The sequence below is a fragment of the Neophocaena asiaeorientalis genome, unplaced genomic scaffold (assembly GCF_003031525.2).
Source record: "Neophocaena asiaeorientalis asiaeorientalis breed wild unplaced genomic scaffold, Neophocaena_asiaeorientalis_V1.1 scaffold30, whole genome shotgun sequence".
NCBI classification, from domain to species: Eukaryota; Metazoa; Chordata; class Mammalia; order Artiodactyla; family Phocoenidae; genus Neophocaena; species Neophocaena asiaeorientalis.
The window spans coordinates 11,199,197-11,221,277 of NW_020174923.1; the positions used below are offsets into that span (position 1 = coordinate 11,199,197).

At 44.9% G+C, this 22,081-nt stretch overlaps 1 protein-coding gene across 2 annotated transcripts in view; it reads left to right on the forward strand.

Annotated features, from left to right (window-relative positions):
* RPTOR (regulatory associated protein of MTOR complex 1) overlaps positions 1 to 22,081 on the forward strand; it is a 337,424-nt gene that overhangs the window by 266,408 nt on the left and 48,935 nt on the right. For both annotated transcript variants that reach the window (XM_024760891.1, XM_024760890.1), the window contains exons 14-17: positions 16,147 to 16,221; positions 19,201 to 19,266; positions 19,773 to 19,964; positions 20,298 to 20,438. In XM_024760891.1, the coding sequence (XP_024616659.1) occupies positions 16,147 to 16,221; positions 19,201 to 19,266; positions 19,773 to 19,964; positions 20,298 to 20,438 (474 nt within the window). The remainder of the gene's footprint in view (positions 1 to 16,146; positions 16,222 to 19,200; positions 19,267 to 19,772; positions 19,965 to 20,297; positions 20,439 to 22,081) is intronic.

A 22,081-nucleotide genomic window follows, 5' to 3' on the forward strand; every position in this document is an offset into this window, starting at 1 on the left:
GTCGGTGGCCGTGTTCTGTCCTGTGAGGCTTTTTTGGCAGATGGGGCAGCTGTCCAGCCAGGGCACGATGCAGCTGTCATGGAAGAGGTGGTTTCAGGGCAGCTGCCGCACGCACTCACCCAACCCGTAGTCATCCTTGCACACGGGGCACTCCAGCCCGGAGCCTAAGTGCTCCTTGGTCACAGGGGGTGGTGGGGAAGGCCTGGATTTTCTTTTTGTCTGCGGGCAGGGGGCGCATGTTTTCAAACTGATTGAGGTGCAGGAATTACCTCAGCCTTAGAGACGGTAGGCTCAATCTGGGAGGAAGCAAGGAGGGGAACTCCAGAAAGAGCTACAGGCTCAGAAAGATCATGTGCCATTTGACTGAAGGGGCAGTGTGCACTGTGGGGGCACTGATGTACAGAGAAGGCGTGCCTTGGGACAAGGAAATCTAATAACAGCACATTAGGAAAGCCCTTTCCTGTTGTCTCAGTGCCCTGATAATCTCCAAGAGATCTGGTCCCAGAGGATCTCTTTTTAAATCACCCATACACCATGTTACTCTACACTTAATGCTACCAAGCAAAAATTACCAGACATGTGAAGAAGGAGGAAAGTATGATCCATAATGAGGAGAAAATGAGTCCACCGAAACTTATTCTGAACTCTCACAGATGTTAGAATTAGCAGACAAGGACATTAAAATGGTCATTAGAAGTCTGTTCCATATAAAAAAGCTCCACTGAGACATGGAAGATATTAAAAGGACCCAACTCAAACTTCTAGAAATGAAAACTATGATACGTGACATGAAAAGTATACTAGATGGGATTAACAACCTTTTAAATGTTGCAGAAGAAAAATTAGTGAACTTAAAGACATAGTAATAAAAACTCCAAAATAAAGCACAGTGAGAAAAGAAACTTTTATAAAACTAAAGGAACATCTTTGAGTTGTGGGACAACTGCAAGTGACCGAATATGTGTGTACTGGGGGCCCCTAACGGGGGATGGCAGAAAAAATATTTGAAGAAATAATGGCTAAGATATTTTCAGATTTGATGAAAACTATAAACCCACAGATCCAGGAAGTTCAACAAACCCCAAACACAAGAAACATGAAGAAAACTACACCAGGGCACCTGATAATCAAATTGCTTAAAAAACAACAAGTTAAAAAACTCAGAAGCAGACAATAAGAAAAGGAACAAAGAAGCAAAGGTAAGGATGACAGCAGATCACTTGTCAGAAACAGTGACCAGAGGAAGACAGTGGGGCTGCATCTTTAAAGTCCTGGAAGAAAAACCATCAACATAGAGTTCTGTACCCAGTGAAAATATCTCTAAAAAATGGAGGCAAAATAAAGACTTTTTAAGACATATAAAACTGAAAGAATTCATCACTCATAGATCCACAGTATAAGCAATGTTAGAGAAAACCCTTTGGGCAAAGGAAAATAATACCCGGAAGAAACATGCATGTACACCATATGGTGAAAAGCACCAGGAAAGAATGCTGCACTGTTAAATGTATGGGGTTTATTTTCCTTGTTATTTAAATCTCTTTAAAAGATAATTGACTGTTTAAACAAAAAGTAATAACAGTGTACTATGGAGTCTATAGCATATGTAAAAGCAAAATGTATGCTAACAGTAACAAAAAGGTTGGGAAGAGAGAAATTGAGGAAATACTATTGTTAGGTTCTCTTCACTTCATTGAAGTGATATAATATCACCTGAAGGTGAACTGTGATAAAATGTAGTCTGTAAACCTTAAAGTTATCACTAAAAAATTTTTTAACTATAGCCAATTAGCTAACAAAGGAGATAACATGAAATCACAAGTATATACAAGCAACACAAAAGAAAGAAGAAAAGGAGGGAAAGGGAACAAAGAATAGATGAGATAAATACCGCAAACATAAGACAATAGATTTAAGCATAACCATATCAATAATCACAATGTAGATAGTCTAAATACCCAACTAAAAAGCAGAGAGTGTCAGATTGGATTTAAAAGAAAAAAAAGAACAAATTATATGAGCCTGAAAGAAATGCACTTTCAGTGTGAAGACACAAATAGATTAAAAGTAAAAACATATCATGCTACCACTAAGCAAAAGAAGACAGCAATGCCCCCGTTAATATATCAAAGTAGGTTTCAGGGCAGAGAATATTAACAGAGACACAGAGGTGTTTCCTGACACTAAAGGAGTCCACCCATCGTGAGAATAGAACAGTCTAAATGTTTATTCACCTAATAACAGTATTTCAAAGCACATAAAATGAAAACTGGTGGAACTGCAGGGGGAAATAGGTAATCCATAATTACACCTGGAGAATCCAGCACTCTCTTCTCAGTAAATGACAGAACGAGTAGACGGGGAACCAGGGAGGTTCTCTCAGACACTTGAACAACACCATCCACCTGCTGGACGAAACTCCACACAACTGTAAACCACATGTTCTTTCCAAGTGCCAGGGACGTACACCAAGATGGACCTCATCCTGCGTCGTAGAACAAACCATGACACATTTAAAAGAACTGGAATCTTACACAGCGTATTCTACAACCACAGTGGAATCAAATGCAAAATCAAAAGAGGTAATAGGGCAAAAAAAAATATTTTTTTTTTTAAAAAGAGGTAAGGGCTTCCCTGGTGGCACAGTGGTTGAGAGTCTGCCTGCCGATGCAGGGGATACGGGTTCGTGCCCCGGTCCAGGAAGATCCCACATGCCGCAGAGCGGCTGGGCCCGTGAGCCATGGCCACTGAGCCTGCACGTCCGGAGCCTGTGCTCCGCAACGGGAGAGGCCACAACAGTGAGAGGCCTGCGTACCGCAAAAAAAAAAAAAAAAAAAGAGGTAATAGGAAAATCAACAACACTTGGAAACTAAACTGCATACTTTTAAATAAATGATTAAAATATTTTAATTATAAAAGTTTAATAAATATATTGTATAAAATAAAACAATATTAAAGTATAAATGTTATATAAATAAATGTATAAGCAGCATAAATATGTAAAATCATATTTATAAGTATGTATAAAATAAGTGGGACTGCATCAAACTAAAATCTTCTGCATAACAAAGAAAACAGTCAACAAAATGAAAAAACAACCTTCAGAATGAAAGAAAATATTTACAAACATCTATCTGATATGGGGTTAATATCCAAAATATACTACTATAAGGAACTCTTGCAATTCAAAAAGAAAAAACCTGATTAAAAAATGGTCAAAGGACCTGAATAGACATTTTTCCAAAGAAGACATCCAGCTGGCCAAAGGGCACATGAAAAAGTGCTCAACATCACTAATCATCAGGGAAATGCAAATCAAAACCACAATGAGGTATCACCTCATACCTGTCAGAATGACTGTTGTCAAAAAGACAAGAGATAACAAGTTCTGGCAAGGGTGTGGAGAAAATAAGGGTGTGGAACCCTTGTGGGCTTTTGGTATGAATGTAAATTGGTGCTGCCACTATGGAAAATAACATGGAAGTTCTCAAAAATTTAAAAATGGAACTACCATAGAATCCAGCAATCTCACTAATGGGTGTATATCCAAAGGAAATGAAGTCGGTAGTATCTCAAAGAGATACCTGCACACCCAAGTTAGTTGCAGCATTATTCACAATAGCCAAGATGTGGAAACAACCTAAGTGTCCATCATCAGATGAATGAATAAAGAAAATGTCACACACAAACACACACACAGTGGAATATTATTTAGCCATAAAAAGGAGGGGGAGATCCTGCCATTCGTGACAGCATGGTTGAACCTGGAGGACATTGTGCTAAGTGAAATAAGCCAGACAAGAGAAAGACAAATGCATGATCTCATTCATTTGTGGAATCTTAAAAAAGTCAACTCGTAGAAACAGAGTAGAATGGTTTTTGTCAGGGGCTGGGGAGTGGGGGAAATGAGAAGATATTGGTCAAAGAGGACAAACTTCCAGCTATAAGATAAATAAGTTCTGGGGATCTAATGTACAGCATGGTGACTAGTTAACAATACTGTATTGTATACTTGAAAGTTGGTAAGAGAGTAGATTTTAAGTGCTCTTCTCACTCTAAGAAAAAAGAAGGTAACTATGTGAGGTGATGGATGTATTAACTTTATTGTGATAATCATTTCACAATACATACTTTAACCATGACATTTTACACCTTAAATATATACATTTTTGTTAATTATACCTCAGTAAATCTGGGAGAATATTTATGTATATTTTATAATGTAATTGATATTTATATACTTTAGTATAATTTGTATATAATTATAAATATTTATAATCATATAAACATTTATATTAATATGTAAAATAATGAAATAAAACTTTTTAAAATAATTTTTTTCAAAAAGGTCTCAAGGGAAGTAAAAAGTACCTTAAACTGAATAAAAATGAATATACAATATATCAAAACCTGTGGGACACAGCTGAGCAGTGCTGAGAGGGAAACTTCTAGAACTAAATGCATACAATAGAAAAGAAGAAAGACAACATTTAGGCAAAAACACAAGGTACAAAGTGATACATAGCCAGGAAAAATATGGGTTATCTTCACTAATCATATTAATTACATAAAGATCAAATATCTACCTTTCTTGGTCCTGTCCAGATATGACTTTAGACAGATCTAATCTTTCTTCTGATATTTTTCACATACTCTTTTAGGCAGACACAGGGAATAATACACAATTCTGTGTCATAAAAATTATTCCAGAATCTTTCAAGGGAAGAACTTCTCGTGAACATAATTTTTTTAAATGATAAATATGGAAGATTATAATTACTTATAGTCCTGTAAAGGTAATAAAGAAAGGTTTCAGGGACTTCCCTGGTGGCATAGTGGTTAAGACTCCACACTCCCAATGCAGGGGGCCTGGGTTCGATCCCTGGTCAGGGAACTAGTTCCCGCAAGCATGCTGCAACTAAGGAGCCCACGTGCCACAACTAAGGAGCCTGCCTGCCGCAACTAAGACCCAGTGCAACCAAATAAATAAATGTTAATTCCCCTATTAAAAAAGAAGAAGAAGAAAGGTTTCAAATCACTGACTTCAGCTTCAACCTGAAGATGTTAGTAAAAGAAAAGCAGATTAAACCCAAAGTAGGTAGGAGAAAGGAAATAATAAAGATCACAGTGGAGATCAATGCAAAAGAGAACAGAAAAGCAGTAGAGAAAATCCACTCAACCAAAGGCTGGTTCTTTGAGCAGATCAATAACTGCTCAGACTGATAAGGAAACAGAAGACACAAAACCCCAAATCAGGAATGAGAGAAGTGGCATCACTGAAGGTTCTGGAGACACTGAAGGGATAGTGAGGGAATTTATAGACAACTTGATGCCCAAGCTTTTGATAACTTTGATGAAATTAATTCTTTGAATGACACAAGCTGCTCACTTAAGAAGATATATAATCTGAATAGCACTGTATCGATTTTAAAATTGTATTTGTGGTTGAAAACTTTCCTGCAAAGAAAGCTCCAGGTCCAGATGTCTTCACTGGTGAATTCTGCCCAAAAGTTAATGAAGAAATATACAGATGGCAAACAAGCATCTTCCCATATCATCCTATGATACTTGCTTTGCCCTGATACCAAAAACCAGACAAGAAAACTACAGACCAGTGTCCTTGGTGAAGATAGATGCAAAAATTGTAAACCAAAATTTAGCAAATCAAATTCAACAATATATAAAAAGGATAGTACATCATGACCTTGAAGGACTTATTTCAGGAATGTAAAGTTTTTGAAGATTGAAAAACCAATGTAATTTATCATATTAGCAGAAGAAAACCCATATTATTATCTCAATAGAAAGAAAGCATTTGACAAAAACTAAAATCTATTCCTGATTTTAAAAAAACACCTCTCAGAAAACCAATAAGGGAACTTCATCAGCATGAAGAATAGCATCTACAAAAAATGCTACAGCCAACATCACACCTAGTGGTAAAAGTCTGAACACTAAGATCAGGAGCAAAACCAGGGCACCTGCCCTCATCACTTCTTTTCCAAGTTTTGCTGGAAGTTCTAGGTAGTTCAATGAGGCAAGAAAAAAAACATCCAGTTTGGAGAGAAAGATGTATAACTGTCTTTATTTTCAAACAGCACAATTCTCTGTGTAGAAAATCTGACTGAATCTACAAACAAACAAACAAATACTAGAACTAATAAGTGACCTTAGTAACATTGCAAATTATAAGATCAATACCCCAAAATGAGTCTTATTTATATACACTATTAACCAATTTATACAAACTGTTAAGAACATTTACAATGGTATCAAAAATATGAAATACTTAGGGATAAATGCTGGCAAAGATATGCAAGACATACACTGAAAACTACAAACTATTGGTAAGAGAAATTAGAGAAAATCTAATAAATGGAGAGATATTCAATTATCATGGGTTCTGATCTTAAAATCCATATGGAAAAGCAAAGGACCTAGAATAGCCAAAACAACTTAAAAAAAAAAATTTAAAGGACAACTACTACCTGATTTCAAGACTTATCATAGATCTACAGCAATTAAGACTGTAGAAGTGGCATCAAAATGTGCAAAATATCAATGGAACAGAATAGAAAGTCAAGAAATAGACTCACACATATACGGACGACTAATTTTTGAAGTTACAAAGACAGTTCAACTCAGTGGAGATAGAGATAGTCTTTTCAACATGTGGTGCTGGGGCCATTGGACATCCATCTGCAAAAGTGAACCGCAATCTACGCCATGACAAAAATTAATTCAAAATGGGAAAATATTTGTGAATCATTAATTTGATTAAAAACTTGAAATTAGAATATGTAAAGCACTCTCAAAATTCTATATGAAAAGAAACACGCAAACCAAAATAATGGGCAAAAGCTTTGAACATACACTTCATTAAAGAAGTATGATGGCAGATAAGCACATGAAAAGGTGCTGAACATCATTCATCACCAGAGAAATACAAAGTTAAAACCGCAGTCAGATACCACCACGTACCTATCAGAATGTCTGAAATGAAAGACTGATAGTATCAAGTGTGGGCTGGGATTTGGAGGAACTGAAACTCTCATAAATTATGTTCTGAATGCAAATGGCACAACCACCCTGGGAGGTTTCTTCACAGTTTTTTATAAAGATTAACATACATACCCAACCATCGAATCCAGTCATCTTACTCATAGATAGTCACCCAAGAGAAATGAAAGCATATGTCCAGACAAAAACTTCTACATGAATGTTTATAGCAGATTTATTTGTAACAGCCAAAAACTGGACATAGCCTGAATGTCCATCAACAGGTGGATGAATAAGCAAATGGTGATTTACCCATACAATGGAATACTACTCAGCAGTAAGAAAGGGTAAACTAATCCCCAAATAATTACGCTGTGTAAAAGGATACGTGTTGTATTATTCCATTTAAACAAAATTCTAGAAAATGCAAACTATAGCCACAGAAAGCAGATTAGTGGAATAGGAGGAAGGATTCCAAAAGGCATAAGGAAACTTTTCAGGAAATAGCTTAATTACCTTGATTGTAGGCATGGCTTCACAGGTGTAAACATACATCCAATATTGTCAAATCATATAGTTTAAATATGTGCAGGTTTTTGTATATCACTTATACCTGAATAGAGCTGTTAAAAAATTCAAATTGTAGAATAGTCCACAAAAAAACTGTAATTGTCCTATCTAGATTTTCAATTCGAGAAAGACCAAAAAATGTGGGGAAAATTGTTCCAGATTAAGACTAATGTTGCGTGACAACTAAGGGCAGGTTCTGACTGGATCCTGGATCAAAAACCAAAGGCTATAAAGGACATTATTTGAACAATTGGGAGAAATTTGAATAAGGACTGAATATCAGATTATAATATTGTATCAATGTTAAATTTCTTGAGTGTGATCATGGTTTTGTGGTTATGTAAGATAATGTCCTTTTTCTTAAGAAAATTTCCAGGCAAAATGTCATGCTATCTGCAGCTTTCAAAAAGTGCAGAAAAATACAGGGGAAAGGAAAGGGAGAAGCAAATGCAGCAGAATATTTTTTATTAACTGTCCTTCAGGTTGTGTGATGGAATCAGCTATCAAAAGCAACATTACACGTAGATGAGAGAGTCCAGAGAATGTGGCAAAATCTACCCTACTCTGGGAGGATGGCGGTGGTTGTCTTTTAATAAATACCTTAAGTTGTTTGTTATCATTTGTTTCTCTGCTAATTAACAAGATTAAGAGAGGGGGAGGGACTTCCCTGGTGGCTCAGTTGTTAAGAATCCACCTGCCAATGCAGGGGACACGGGTTCAAGCCCTGGTCCAGGAAGATCCCACGTGCCGCAGAGCAACTAAGCCCTTGCACCACAACTACTGAGCCTGCGCTCTAGAGCCCACGAGCCACAACTACTGAGCCTGCATGCCGCAACTACTGAAGCCCGAGCCCTAGAGCCCGTGCTCCACAACGAGAGAAGCCACCACAGTGAGAAGCCCACGCACTGCAATGAAGAGTAGCTCCCCCTCGCCGCAACCAGAGAAAGCCCGCGAGCCGCAACGAAGACCCAACGCAGACAAAAATAAAATAAATAAATATATTTATAAAAAAAAGACAGGGGAGACAGTTAAAGATTTCTATAAGCTAGGTTCCAGTTAATAGAGGTTTTTTCATAGACACAGCTAATATGTAATTCAGGCAGACCTTCCCTAGTTACAGCTGATAAAGTTTTATTTATAGTGCCACCAGGGGATTCCAAGGGCACAGTGTCACTGAATTTGGAAAAACATTGTGTGTCGGTATAGAGGAAGTACATCCAGATTTGGGGACACAAAGAGCTTCACTGTGTGTGCCAGCTATCCCAGTCCCAAGAAGGAACACGTTGTGTGAGTGAAAAGCAGATCAGAGATTAGTGGAGTTTAATTTCTGTAGCTCCCCCACCCCGTCCTCCCCACATCTGTTGCTAGTTCTCCTTCTCAGTCTCAAAACTTCTGCTGTTTTCTCTGCATAGTGATTTTATCCCAGCTCACTGACTCTGACGTTCACAGCCTGTCTTCCTGCACCTGTATCCCCCCTTTTCCCCCCACCCCGCTGCCAGCTCACAGTTGAAAGAGTGAGCAGGGTTAACTTCCTCTCCCATCCAAATATGATTCACATCACCCAAATTGGAGTGTGATCAGGTGGGCCAGAGGATCTGCCATCCAGAACCTGCTTTCTTTTTTTTTTTAATTAATTAGTTTATTTATTTATTTTGGGCTGTGTTGGGTCTTGGTTGCTGCACGTGGGCTTTCTCTAGTTGCGGCGAGCGGGGGTTACTTTCGTTGTGGTGCGCAGGCTTCTCATCGCGGTGGCTTCTCTTGTTGCAGAGCACGGGCTTTAGGCGCGTGAGCTTCAGTAGTTGTGGCACGTCGGCTTAGTAGTTGTGGCTCGCGGGCTCTAGAGCACAGGCTCAATAGTTGCAGTGCACGGGCTTAGTTGCCCCGCGGCACATGGGATCTTCCCAGACTAGGGCTGGAACCCATGTACCCTGCATTGGCAAGCGGATTCTTAACCACTGCGCCACCAGGGAAGCCCCTGGAACCTGCTTTCTTAATGGTCCAATCACGGAAGGCAGGGCAGCCCATGGGGCTGGTCCTATGACAACCTGGGGCAAACATACCTCCTGTGCTGGGAGTTTGTGTCCTGAATGCCTTGTTCTTAGCAGTTTTAATTTTAATAAGATATTTTTTTAATCATAATTTTATATTTACAGAAAACGTAAGACGATAGTAAATAGAGTTCCCGTATGTCCCACACCCAGCTTCCCCTGTTGTCAATACCTTACATTAACATGGTACAGCTTGGTAAGAAAGTGGTGGCCTCCTATAGGGCCCATGCCAATGAGCAGTTGCCAGAGCCGCCACTGCCAGTATCCCTGTCTCCATAGTGAGCCATAGCTGCCCCCTGCCTCCCAGGGGACCCTCCAACACTAGCAGGAAGGAAGGAAGGGATCATCTATGATCCCCTACCATGGATTCTCTGGGACAACAAAAATGTCCCTTATTTGTAAAGAAGCCTTGGAATTTCCAGGAGAAGATGGAAAGCATGGATCAGAGAAGGATGAACAACTCTCCCAAGTTCACTCTGCTGACTGGTGATCAGATCTGGGTAAGAATTCCCATCTTCATTCAAAACTCAGAGCCCTTCTATATACCATACCACAGCGGGGCATATGCAGTCCATTCATCGATGAAATTCCCATTTTTTGATTATTCACCGTTGATTATTCCACTGTAACTTCCTTTCTAATGACTAACAGTTTAAAATAGGAGGACCAGAAGTCTACTTTTCACTGAAATTCTGTATTTTTAGATAAGCCCGAGGACTTGGGATTCAGTGTGAAAAAGAAATAAAAGAAGCTGTTCCATTAAAAAAACAACAACAGGGCTTCCCTGGTGGCGCAGTGGTTGAGAGTCCGCCTGCCGATGCAGGGGACACGGGTTCTTGCCCCGGTCCGGGAAGATCCCACGTGCCGTGGAGTGGCTGGGCCGTGAGTCATAGCCGCTGAGCCTGCGTGTCCAGAGCCTGTGCTCCTCAACGGGAGAGGCCACAACAGTGAGAGGCCCGCGTACCGCAAAAACAAAAACAACAACAACAACAACAACAGCAAAACATGGTACATTTTTTAAAACTAAGGAGTCGACGTTGATACATTGTCATTAACTAAAGTCTACACTATTCAGCTTTCCTCAGTTTTAACCTCATGCCCTCCTGTTGCTCCAGGACCTCTCTCGGACCCCACATGGCAGTCATCACATCTCCTCCGCCTGCTCTTGACCGGACGGTCTCTCAGACTTTCCTGATTTGAATGACCCTGACGGTTTAGAGGAGGCCTGGGCAGGGATGTGCAGACTGTCCCTCTGCTGGTTTGTCTGATGTTTTTCTCGTTGTTAGTCTGGGCTTGTGGGTTTGGGGGAGGGAGACCACAGAGGGAAAGTGCCCTTCTCATCACATCCCATCAGGGTCCATGCTCTCAACATGACTCCTCACTGTGGCTGGGCTCTTGGTCACCTGGTTGAGGTATCCCTTGGTCACCTGGCTGAGGTGTGTCTGTCAGGTGACACTGCTGGGAAGTTCCTCTTTCTCCCCTTTCCATCCTGTTCTCTTTGGGGTGCCATCACTGTGATGCGCTGAGTTTTTTTTTTTTTTTTTTTTTGCATGACCTGCTTTATGTCTGTTGTTGACCACTGTTCCTTTATTCACCTTCATGATCTGTTTAAAAACTGAATCTCATTTTTTTAATAAATTTATTTATTTATTTGTTTTTATTTATTTTTGGCTGCATTGGGTCTTCGTTGCTGTGAGTGCTTTCTCTCTTTTCAGCAAGCAGGGGCTACTCTTCCTTGTGGTGTTCAGGCTTCTCATTGTGGTGGCTTCTCTCGTTGCGGAGCACGGGCTCTAGGCGCACGGGCTTCAGTAGTTGTGGCACATGAGCTCAGTAGTTGTGGCTCGCAGGCTCTAGGGCGCAGGCTCAATAGTTGTGGCACACGGGTTTAGTTGCTCCACGGCATGTGGGATCTTCCCAGACCAGGGCTGGAACCCGCATCCCTACATTGGCACGCAGATTCTTAACCACTGCGCCACCAGAGAAGTCCCATGAATCTCATTCTTTTAATTTCTTTTATTTATTATTCATTGAGTCTGATTTTATAAGGCTTAGTATTGGAATTGTTTTGTTTTGCATTTCTGGGACTTTCTAATATTCCTTCTTTCAGTTTGCCCCCTATTGAGCCAACTGTCCTGCTGTCCCATCTTGCAACTACCTACAAATGGACAAAGGGACTGATTTGCTATCACCACGAACTGTCTTGTCAGTCACACGGTGTTGAGTGGCAGCCAGGCCTGGCTTCCTGTGAAACTCCCACCCAAAGTCTGGCTTGCTGTGGGCACTTCCCACCTCCTCATTTTAATGTAAATAATTTAATTGCATTGATGGTCCATTTAATTTCTAAACTGTAGATTATAGAACACAAAACAAAATCAAAACAGTGTTGGAGAACACAGTTTGCAGAGACCCACGTTTACCCAGAAGCTGTAGTCAGCAAGGCTGTGCTGTGTGAGTGATTCCGGGTGTTGTTTTTATTTTTTGGTAAAATAGAACTGTTGTGCAGAATGGCCTCTTCTTAGCCATCATTCTGGTTAAATGAGGTGGCTGCTTTTCAGAAGTGCTGGGAGTGGGTTTTACTCTGGAGAGAGGTTCAGATCCACCCTCCTGGGGCCCCTGGAGAACTGTGGGCCAGCAAAGCAGAGACCTCACCCCTGCCATGTCCAGACAGGTCTGCCTGTCCCAACACTGGTTTAGCCTCCAGGACCACCCACCTGGGAGGAGGCCAGGCCCTGCTAGACGTGCATATTGATGATGATGACAGGCCAGGTTGCGGCTGGGTATGTATGTGTCTGTCTGGTTGGCTGGCAGGAGGGATGGAGGGAGGCAGTTGTTCAAATGCCTGTACTTGCCAAGAGTGAAGTGAAAAGCTGAAGGAGGATGCAGGAGGCTTTCACCTGCCCTCCCCACGCAGGCCACTCGGCCCCACACAGGCAGATTGGACTGGGTGCTGCCAGGGAGGTGACAGATCACACTTTCGCAGGATGAATGGGTGCAGTGACTCAGGCTGCAGGGGACTTCCCGGTGCATCAGTCCGTCACCGAGGGCAATCCGGAGGCTGAAGGGCCGCGTGATTAATTGTCAGGCTGTGCTGACTCACTAGCTCTGCAGTGCTGATTCCATTTGGGGTTGGGAGAGGTGGGCAGGGGCTACTCAGCCAGAGACCGTAGCCCACACGACCAGGTCTCGGAAGTTTTATAGAAGGGCAACCACAGTTTGGATGTGTGGAGAATAAATAAGAAACTAGTAAAGAGATTACATATAGCGGTGGAAGAGATTTTTTTAAAACCCCCATCTAATTTAATATTTATTTTCATTTTGTACCCAGATGTCACATTTTCTACATTAAGATATGATCATACTGACTCCGCCACCCCTTACAGGGACAGGGGATGGACGAAAGCTTCTCAATCTATACCTTTCTGTAGCATTTTGATTTTGAGCCTTGAAATACATTTACACATTTTGTTCTGTTTTGGCTGCACCAAGCAGCTTGTGGTATCTTAGTTGCCCGACCAGGGATTGAACCCGGGCCCACAACAGTGAAAGCACCAAGTCCTAACCTCTGGGTCACCAGGGAAGTCCCTGCATTTACAAATTTTAGAACACATACAGAAAAGTAGATGGAAGGCATAAAAGCATTCATGTATCCCAGTGATTTTTCCCACTGATATCAGTTATTTCAGCATTCACGGTGTCTATTCATTCTGAAGTTTACCTTCAACACAAGAGCATCTGACGAGAATATTTTAAGTAATAAACCATTTGTTGGAAAATGAAAACCTGTACGTATTTAACTATCTTGCTACACTTGGCAAGTGGGAAGGCCGTTGTGCCGAGGCTTTGAAGCGTGCAGAGGGACGTGCGTCTTTAACTGCCTGTGACTGTGCTTTTGGGTTTGTGAAGGACAGTGAGCTCTTGTGAGCAGTGAGCAGAATCCCTGCCCTGGGATTATTTTCTCAGGCGCTACTAGTTTTATGGCCACGTGCCGTTGTTAAAACTCTGGATGTATAAACAGTCCAACGTAGTCCTACATCTGTCTCCAGACAATTCTAATGTTCTGGTAGCAGTGGGTCAAGGTGCACTCCGGTGTCGCTGTCTCTTGTGTGAACCCGGCTTACCTCTCCGGCATCCTTTCCTCATCCCGAGGAGTGAACTCTGCGACCCGAGGACAGGAAACAGGACCCTCCCTCTGTGTGATTTTCTCCATATTCACATCAGAACGTGAGTGGCTGCGTCCACTGGCGACACTGCTCAGGACTGTCCTGCCGATTGCGCCTCATTTGATGCGTCATGCCTGGTGGTCCGTTGGTCTGTGCTCAGTTTGTGTCTTCCCGCTCCCCAGGAAACAGACTTTATAGTCTGCATTAAGGAGAATGAAGGTGGGATCTCCCCCACGGCATCCTTTGCCAGAATATTCCGAGGGGGAGCACCTGCCCTCCCCCGGTGAACTTACCCTTGCAGAAGCCAGGGTCTCTGGTCGGACTTGTCCTGGTCTCTGCCCCCTCCTGAGAGGGATCTGCTTGCAAACTGCATCTTCAGCTGCTGCCACAAGGAACTATGTGCTTGCTTCCCCTTCTGCTTTTCTTCTCTTCCTTGCCTCCCTCCCTTTCCCCCATGTTAAAAATATAATTCCATGAAATCCCTGAGACAGAAGCATCAGAGCTGTTGGGTGTGTAGTGGGGGAGGGGCTTGCTTAGGAAACACCATTTCATAGTCGTGCTCTTCCTCGCCTCCACCCTCTTTCTACCCCGGCCTTAATATGTCAAATCTGTAGCTTGATCTGGGGGAAAGCAGACACAAGAGGGGACCCTTCGAAAGTGACTGTGTGGAGGAGTCTGGGCTGCCAGAGCCCTGCATCTCTCTGGGAGCTTTCCACTGGCCTGTGCGTGCACTGCATCTGTGGCCTGCATTTCTGGGCCTTTGTAGTTTCAAGGACTGTTTTCCTTATAAGGAGGCACTTGGCCAAGTCAAGAGGGCAAGCAGGTGCCTGGTGGCCTGTGTCCCAGCATCCTCAGAAGTCAAGAGCCCTGCAAGTCCCTGGCTCCCCGGCCGCGGACAGGGCTGGGATGGCTGATGGGGTGATTCTTCTAAACCAGTTCATAAAGGACACCCGCTGAGACCTGAGAGTGAGGATGGACAGGACCAGAGGGCATTATTATGGTTCCCACCTGCATGGCAGCCTCGTCTAGACAGAGGTCTTTCAACACGGACAAGATAATTGCCGTTTCCGATACTGAAGACGTATTAAAGTTATAGCTTCACATACTCCCACAGGTGCCTCAGCTTCCGAATTAGCAGGATATGACTTAGTGACACGTCGTTTACTCTGTGATGAGACATGTGCTATGAGCTTAGCTGTAAATGTGTGGGCCTGGATTTGACTTGTGGAATCTCTGGTTTCAAATCAAAGGACATTGGCTTCATTCTCAGATGCAGGCGCCTAAGCCTTGTCCCTGGACACGGGCACTGCACTACAGGCACCAAATGAGTGCTCCCTCCCAGCTCCTTCTGGACGAGTCTCTGCAGAGGGCATCAAGCTGATGCCTTTTAGTCCATTTGTCAAAACCTTCATTCAAAGTGAGGCATCCCTTATGGGAGCGACTTGAAAGCCGCATGCTTTATTGGCTTCCCTGGCTCTTGGGGATTATTATCCTGCTAACCTGAGCCCCCGGTGTCCCTGCTTCCTGACCACCCCCTCCATCTCGCTCAATTACCACTTAAACAGCTGAGTCCAGTCGCCACCTTATTAGTTTATTGATGTGAGGAAGAAACACCTCATTATCAAAGCACCCTGAGAAGTGGGCCAGCGTGGGAGAGGGGGTCAGGGCTCCGGGCTGCAGTAAACAGCAGGTTCCGTCTGCAAAATCGCCCTGCCCCTGAGAGGGCTTCACACAGGGCGTGACCCTGAGCCAGCAGTGCCCTGCAGAGGTAGAGATGTATTGCAGTGCATAACTTCTTCCTTTTATTCTCAGAAACTCAGATCTTAAAATTCCGGTTCTCTCTTCTTGAATGGCCTTTTTCCCCTAGAGTGGAGCATGCTGGGAGCTGATGGAATTCAATGTCTCCCTGTGGACACGTTACCCTAAATCACAAAGCAGTTTTTCTGGGTATTGATCCAGGGCACATCCCAGCTTGAAAGGCGCAAGGAGAGGCACGTGGGCCCCGGGCTGACGCGGGAGGGAGGACGTGTGCGGAGGCTGCAGGATGCAGACGGTCTCCAAAGGAGCCATCCAGCAGCCAGGGCGCCCCCATTCAGCAGGTACCCAGAAGGTGGTCTCGAGAACGCCTTGGAGCTGCTGCACTTCTGAGAGTGTGTGAGATGCCAGCCCTTTTCCCACAGCCAAGGAAAAATGTGTCTCCACACAGCCGTCGGAATTGTTTTTTCAGATGAAAATTGGACTTGAGAGGAGAAAATGATTAAGGCATAAAATATTCATTGCACATTCGTTTGTTCACACATCCCAAGAAGAAAAAGAAGTCCCTTCCCGGAATTGCACTCACTGTTTCTCCTGTGTCTCTCTCTCCCCAGTCGTGCCAAGCTGACCTGGTGAAGGACAACGGCCACAAGTACTTCCTCTCGGTCTTGGCAGATCCGTACATGCCAGTAAGGACCAGCTCTGGTGACACGTCTCCCGGGGACTCTGGGGAAGGTTGCTCCATGCAGAGGGGCCGGCAGGGTGGCGGGAGGGGGTCCGCTTTCACCCCGGCTCTGCCTCACTCAGACGGTGCCCTTTGCTTCCCGTCATATTATTTCAGTAGCTGCTTCCCTGAGTGAAGAGTTACAGTGAGACTTGACACACAGGCTGTGTTTCTGTTTACAGTGAGTCCATTTTCCGAGCACATCTTTGTAGTGAAGTAGAATCCACTCTGCCTCACACCCTGTCAGCCAAGTTAGATCAATGAGTACTTGTACATCCATAATATGGCAGTTCCTTTGCCCAGTGCAGGTTCTGGACATGACAGGAGGCTGTTGCACCTTCTCAATCAGGAAGGAAAGCCGGGGAGGGGGGTGGGAAGGTGGAAAGAAGAGATTGAAAGTTTAAATTTTAAATATATTTTATTGTATTAAGTTGTTTAAAAATTAGTAATCCATAAATAGCATATAGAATAACTTCCTATAAGTGTTTTTTTAATTAATTTCTATGTTCCCTACCTCTAGCTCCTAGCATAGTAAAAAGAACAAAATAGACACCCTAAATAATTACTTAATATAACTTATTTTTATCAGAATGTTTAATTAAGTCTAACAGCTTGTTTACACGGTCTTAGGTGGCTTTGGTTGTGTAAAGGAACTTTTGTGTGTAAATTCACCCTCTAGTTGGTTTTCTGAACTAAATGGCAATAATAAAAAAACAAACACATTTTTCAAAATACAGAAAACGTCAAAAACAGGATTGTTATGAAAGGTAAGTAGAACTTGTGTGTTTTAACTAAAGTGTGGTTTTTAAACATTATCATAGGCAGTTAAAGTTTAGACTTTATACAAATGTTGGAAATAATCACTTCCCTGTTCTTCAGGGTAAGATACAAATCAAACAAATAGGACATCTAAGCTGATAAAATGCAGTAAAGTGGTGAGCGAAGCCAGCACAAGTGGGCCCCACTTCAACTACAAACACATTGAAGATTTGAGGACATAGATGTGAAAGAAAGGAAAGGAAATCCCCAAATGCCAAAAACCGATGTCAGAGGAGGGGCACGGTGGGACTCACAGGCAGACCTCACAGTGACCCTGGCGTTCCACGCGCGTGCAGCCCCGAGTCTGCATGGAGGACACCGGCCTGTGGGGCGAGCTGCCCACTCACCAGACAAGGACAAGAAGAGCTGGTCCTGTCTGTCCATGTCTGGACGGAAAGTCAGGAAAGGCCCCCGTGAGAAACAGAAACCCCCCGTTGCGGGGGGAGCCACCAGCTAAGAGAGGAACATGAAATCTCCAGGGCCTGCCTGGAAGCGGCAAAGGCTGAACCTTTCTGCAGGGACACCTACGAAGCCAGGGTACTGAGACTCATGACAGGAGCGCTGGCCTGCTCCTAACCCATGTTCAAGGGACATAAGCAGAGCTGGCATGTAAGAGGGTTGGCTCCCCAAGAATTGAAACTAATAGGATTCTCTGAAAAAGACTGACAATCAATACAAATAAGTATGTTTAAAATTACTGAATAAACAATTTGTTTTAATTACATCCAAAAATAAACTCTTATGTTTCCTCATAAGTACTTTTGTGACTATTATAAAAGAACAATGTATTCTGTCCTTTTTACTCCTCCTCAAAAAATGACCAACTAGAGTCATTTAATAAATAGGCAGATTTGGGGGGTTGGGAAAGAACCTGTAATGAAAGGCAGTCACTGTCATTAAAAGCTCCATAGACGAATTAAACAGCAGAATCGACACAACGGGTAAAGGAATCCGTAGAGAAATCACGTGAGATGAAGCAAAGCGGAGATGTGATGGAGGGGCTGAGAGGGCTCGCTGTATCCAACACAGGCCAGAGGGAGATGGTGGGGGCAGGTGAGGCGGTGGGGGGGGACACATGATCCAACTGGTCTAGCGGAGAATTTTCCAGATTTGAGGAAGAAATGAGTTTTCAGGTTTATAAAGCACAATTAGTCTTGAGAAGGTTAAATAAAAACAAATCCCCACAAAGACTTATCGTAATGAAAGTAGAGAATGTCAAAGGCAAGAGGAAAAATCTTGAAAGTAACCAGGACAAAAAGGAAGACTGTTGCAAAGATCTGGACAGCAGTCACCAGAGTAACGGGTGGAAGACTGAGGAGAGGCCCTCACAGCACAGGGGGAACCGTCACCCCGGGACCCTGTGCCTGCCCCGGTGTCAGTCAGGGAGAGGGTGAAGCCAGCACATCTCAGGACCGATGGCTTCCCATGCGCTGACCCCACCCAGGCAGCCAGGAGGACCGCACTTCAGGAGGAGATGGAGCCCAGGGGACAGTAGGATGCAGGAAGCATCAGAAAGCAGACATCTGCAAACTTGTCATATACCTAAATCAGCATCGGCTGTAAGAATAAGTAAAAACAGTCACTCACGTGAGGGGCTGACACGTGAGGAGGAGTATTGGGAATCCAAGGGAGACACAGGAAATGACTAACTTTATTCATTCTCTAAAGAATGACTAGGTACCACTAATAGTTAACAACACTGAGGCACAGAGGAGAGGAGAAAATGAGAATCGATCCGTCCACTAGAAGACCACGAGGAAGGGATAATGAAGCCAAGTTAGGGACTGTGGTCGGTCGTTTTATGACCAGGGTGATTTGCTTCCATAGACTTGGGCAGGACAGGGCGGCCTCTGATGGAGCAGACTCAGAGAGGCCCATGCCCCTCCTGCAGCATCAGACGCCAGGGACCCATCTGTCCTCTGAGAGGCCAACCCCAAACTGTCAGACCCTCTTAAAAGTGCTCTTCCTTTTTGTGGACTCAAAAGACAATAAAGCTGGCTCCCATTACTTTAATTACACACCAAGCATAATCATAAAGATTCTGGAAGGATAACTCTAGTGCTTGGGAGTGATGAGTTTCCACCATGAAAAAAGTGCAAACTAGCAGGTGACTTCTGTTTTCCAGGCTGAGCACAGGACCATGACAGCTTTCATTCTGGCTGTGATCGTTAACAGCTATAACACAGGGCAGGTGAGTGTCACGTCACGTCCCCACCCCTGCAGGGCCTCCCTGTGGGTTGCAGAGGCACAGCCCCGAGCTCCAGTATTTGGGGGCCAGCGAAACTGTTCTGAATGTCTGATGAAACAGTGACCTCAGAAGAGGGGGTGTTGCAGGATCACACCAACCCAAGGGGCTCCATGGGAGAAGTGGGGTCCGGACCCTTTGTTTAGCCAGGGTGAATTGATATTGGTGGGATTTAAAATGAGGAAAATTGAGGGACTTCCCCAGCGGTCCAGTGGTTAAAAATCTGTGCTTCCACTGCAGGAAGCACGGGTTCGATCCCTGGTCTGGGAGCTAAGATCCCACATGCCGTGCAGCACAGCCAGAAAAAAAAAAAAAAATGAGGAAAATTGAGGACATCTTGCGATGTGATTAAGCAACATTTCCCTGAGAAACGCTGGGAGCTGGGGTCCAGCCCGGCACCCCTCCCTCCTCAGTGGTCAGGGTGATGCCGTGTGTTGCCTGCCTTCTTGCAGGAAGCCTGCCTCCAGGGAAACCTGATCGCCATCTGCCTGGAGCAGCTCAACGATCCCCACCCCTTGCTGCGCCAGTGGGTGGCCATCTGCCTGGGCCGGATCTGGCAGAACTTTGACTCGGCCCGGTGGTGCGGGGTGAGGGACAGCGCTCACGAGAAGCTCTGCAGCCTTCTCTCCGACCCCATCCCTGAGGTGAGTCCACACCCACGGCCACTTCAGGCTAACTGAGGTCAAGGTATGCCTGGAGACCACACAGCCAGAGAGGCCCAGCCCCGGCCCCAGACCCCTGCGTCCCCCTCTGTGGGTTCCCCGGTGCCTGGTGTGGTCTCTGATGCCTGCACAGCCTGTCACCTGGCCCCCAGGTGGGGCCGCCACTTCTTGTTTCCCTGCTCCTGCTCGTCTACACGAGTGGAGCTGGGCCAAGAGGACCGTGGACGAGACTGGGCTGCGTCGGGTCGGCTCCAGGGGCCCCGGCTAGAGCCAAACAGCCGGCTGCTGGGTGACTGCCCCCTGTCCCACCTGCAGGTGCGCTGCGCAGCAGTCTTTGCCCTCGGCACATTTGTGGGCAACTCCGCAGAGAGGACGGACCACTCCACCACCATCGACCACAATGTGGCCATGATGCTGGCCCAGCTCATCAACGACGGCAGCCCCGTGGTCCGGAAGGTGCGTGGCCCCCGCCCCCAGGCAGCACCGAGCGCCTCCAGGCCGGGCTTCCCCGGCGCCCAGGTTGAGCCATGACCCTGACCCGACCACAGCAGCAAGCACTCAGTCCCCGCCACACCGGTGTGCATGCTGCTGAGAGCAGGCTTTAAATGTTTGTTTAATTCTCTCCAAAATAGTTTCTTCACCAGATACTTGTGTGTTTGCTTCATTTAAAGGCATTTAACAGGCTGCGTCTTCTGGCAGCTTGTATAATAGGCTCCTTCTTGCCTGGGAGCAACACTTACACACATCAGGAGATTCAAAAGAGCAGTAGCCACCCACAGACAGACGGAAAGGTTTGTTTAGTGTATTCCCCTCCCTGCCCCCATGTTTGTCAGCGAATGAATGGAGCAGTTCTTTGCAGTTGAAACTTTTACTTGTCTGTTTCGATGTAGAAGTACCACAATTTCCGTCCAAGATCTCACACCCCTGTCAAAAGTTGGCCCAGAACGGTCAACCCTCCCCCTCCCCCAGCCAAAAAGGGCCGTGGGGGGGAACCCCAATGTCTGCTGGCCGCATTTTGGGGTGGCCTTGGAGCCCTGCCCTGGGAGCAGAGACTGTTCTAGGACCAGGAGGGCAGCGTCGTTCTGTGTGTGACCTTGAGTCACCTCTCATCACCTAGAGGTGCCGGGCTGCTTCTCAGCATGTCTGAGATCCCTGTGCCAGGGAAGGGAGGTTGGGTTTGTCAGAGGTGGGTGTGGTTTTGAAGGGTATTTGTTTGGAGAGCAGACCCCACTGACTTGGTGGCAGGGACGTTGTCAGAGCAAGTTCACATTAGCCAGGAAGGACTCATTTCATCTTGAGTTCCCTCAGAGGGCCGTGAACCCAGTTGCTAACATGCCAGGTTATCTAGAGAAATGTTAACAATGTGGAATGATCCTGGAGGTGCCTTTTCACAGCCCTTACTTTTTTATTTTGGGTTCTCATCATTAGCATCTGTCTGGATCTGGCTTCCTTGAGTCAGTCTTCTTTTTCCCGAGTCAAATTGCCTGTATGTGGACGTCAGTGACCAAAGCAGCCCATCAGCAGGATCCTGAATTGTCTGTTAAGATTCCTTTTAAAGAAAGGAAAGCTGTGTTTCAGTTCTTTCCCAAAAAAACTTAAAAAGAATGTTAATAAAAATAGAAAGAATGTCCATCTGAGTCTCCAGTATGAGAATGGTCGCTAGGTCATCAGGAACACGGGGACTACCGCCCTCTCGAGCATGTCCCAGGTGCCCTGACGTTCCCAGCCCCAATCCACTGGCTGTCCCTTCCGCAGACACTGGGATGCTCGGGTGTAGCCAGGTCATTCCTATGGGCGCTTGATGTTGGCCTTGCCTGAGGTCAGCACGTCCACAGACAGGGGTGCTGAGAAGGGGCCTGCTTCGCTCGCCCAGCACTCGGGCTCAGCTCACCGCTGCCTCTGCACACCAGGCTCGGCATGTGGAGCAGCAGGCATCCTGCCTTTGAGAGGTACAGGGTCCAGGTGGAGAGGCAGGCACAGAACCAGGAATTGTACTGAAGCCCTTGTAAATGAGCAGCACCCCAAAGGCCAGCCCAGGTCAGGGGCTCTGGCCCCATAGGGGGAGGAGGGGAGCTCGTGCCTGGGTTGTGAGGGATGAG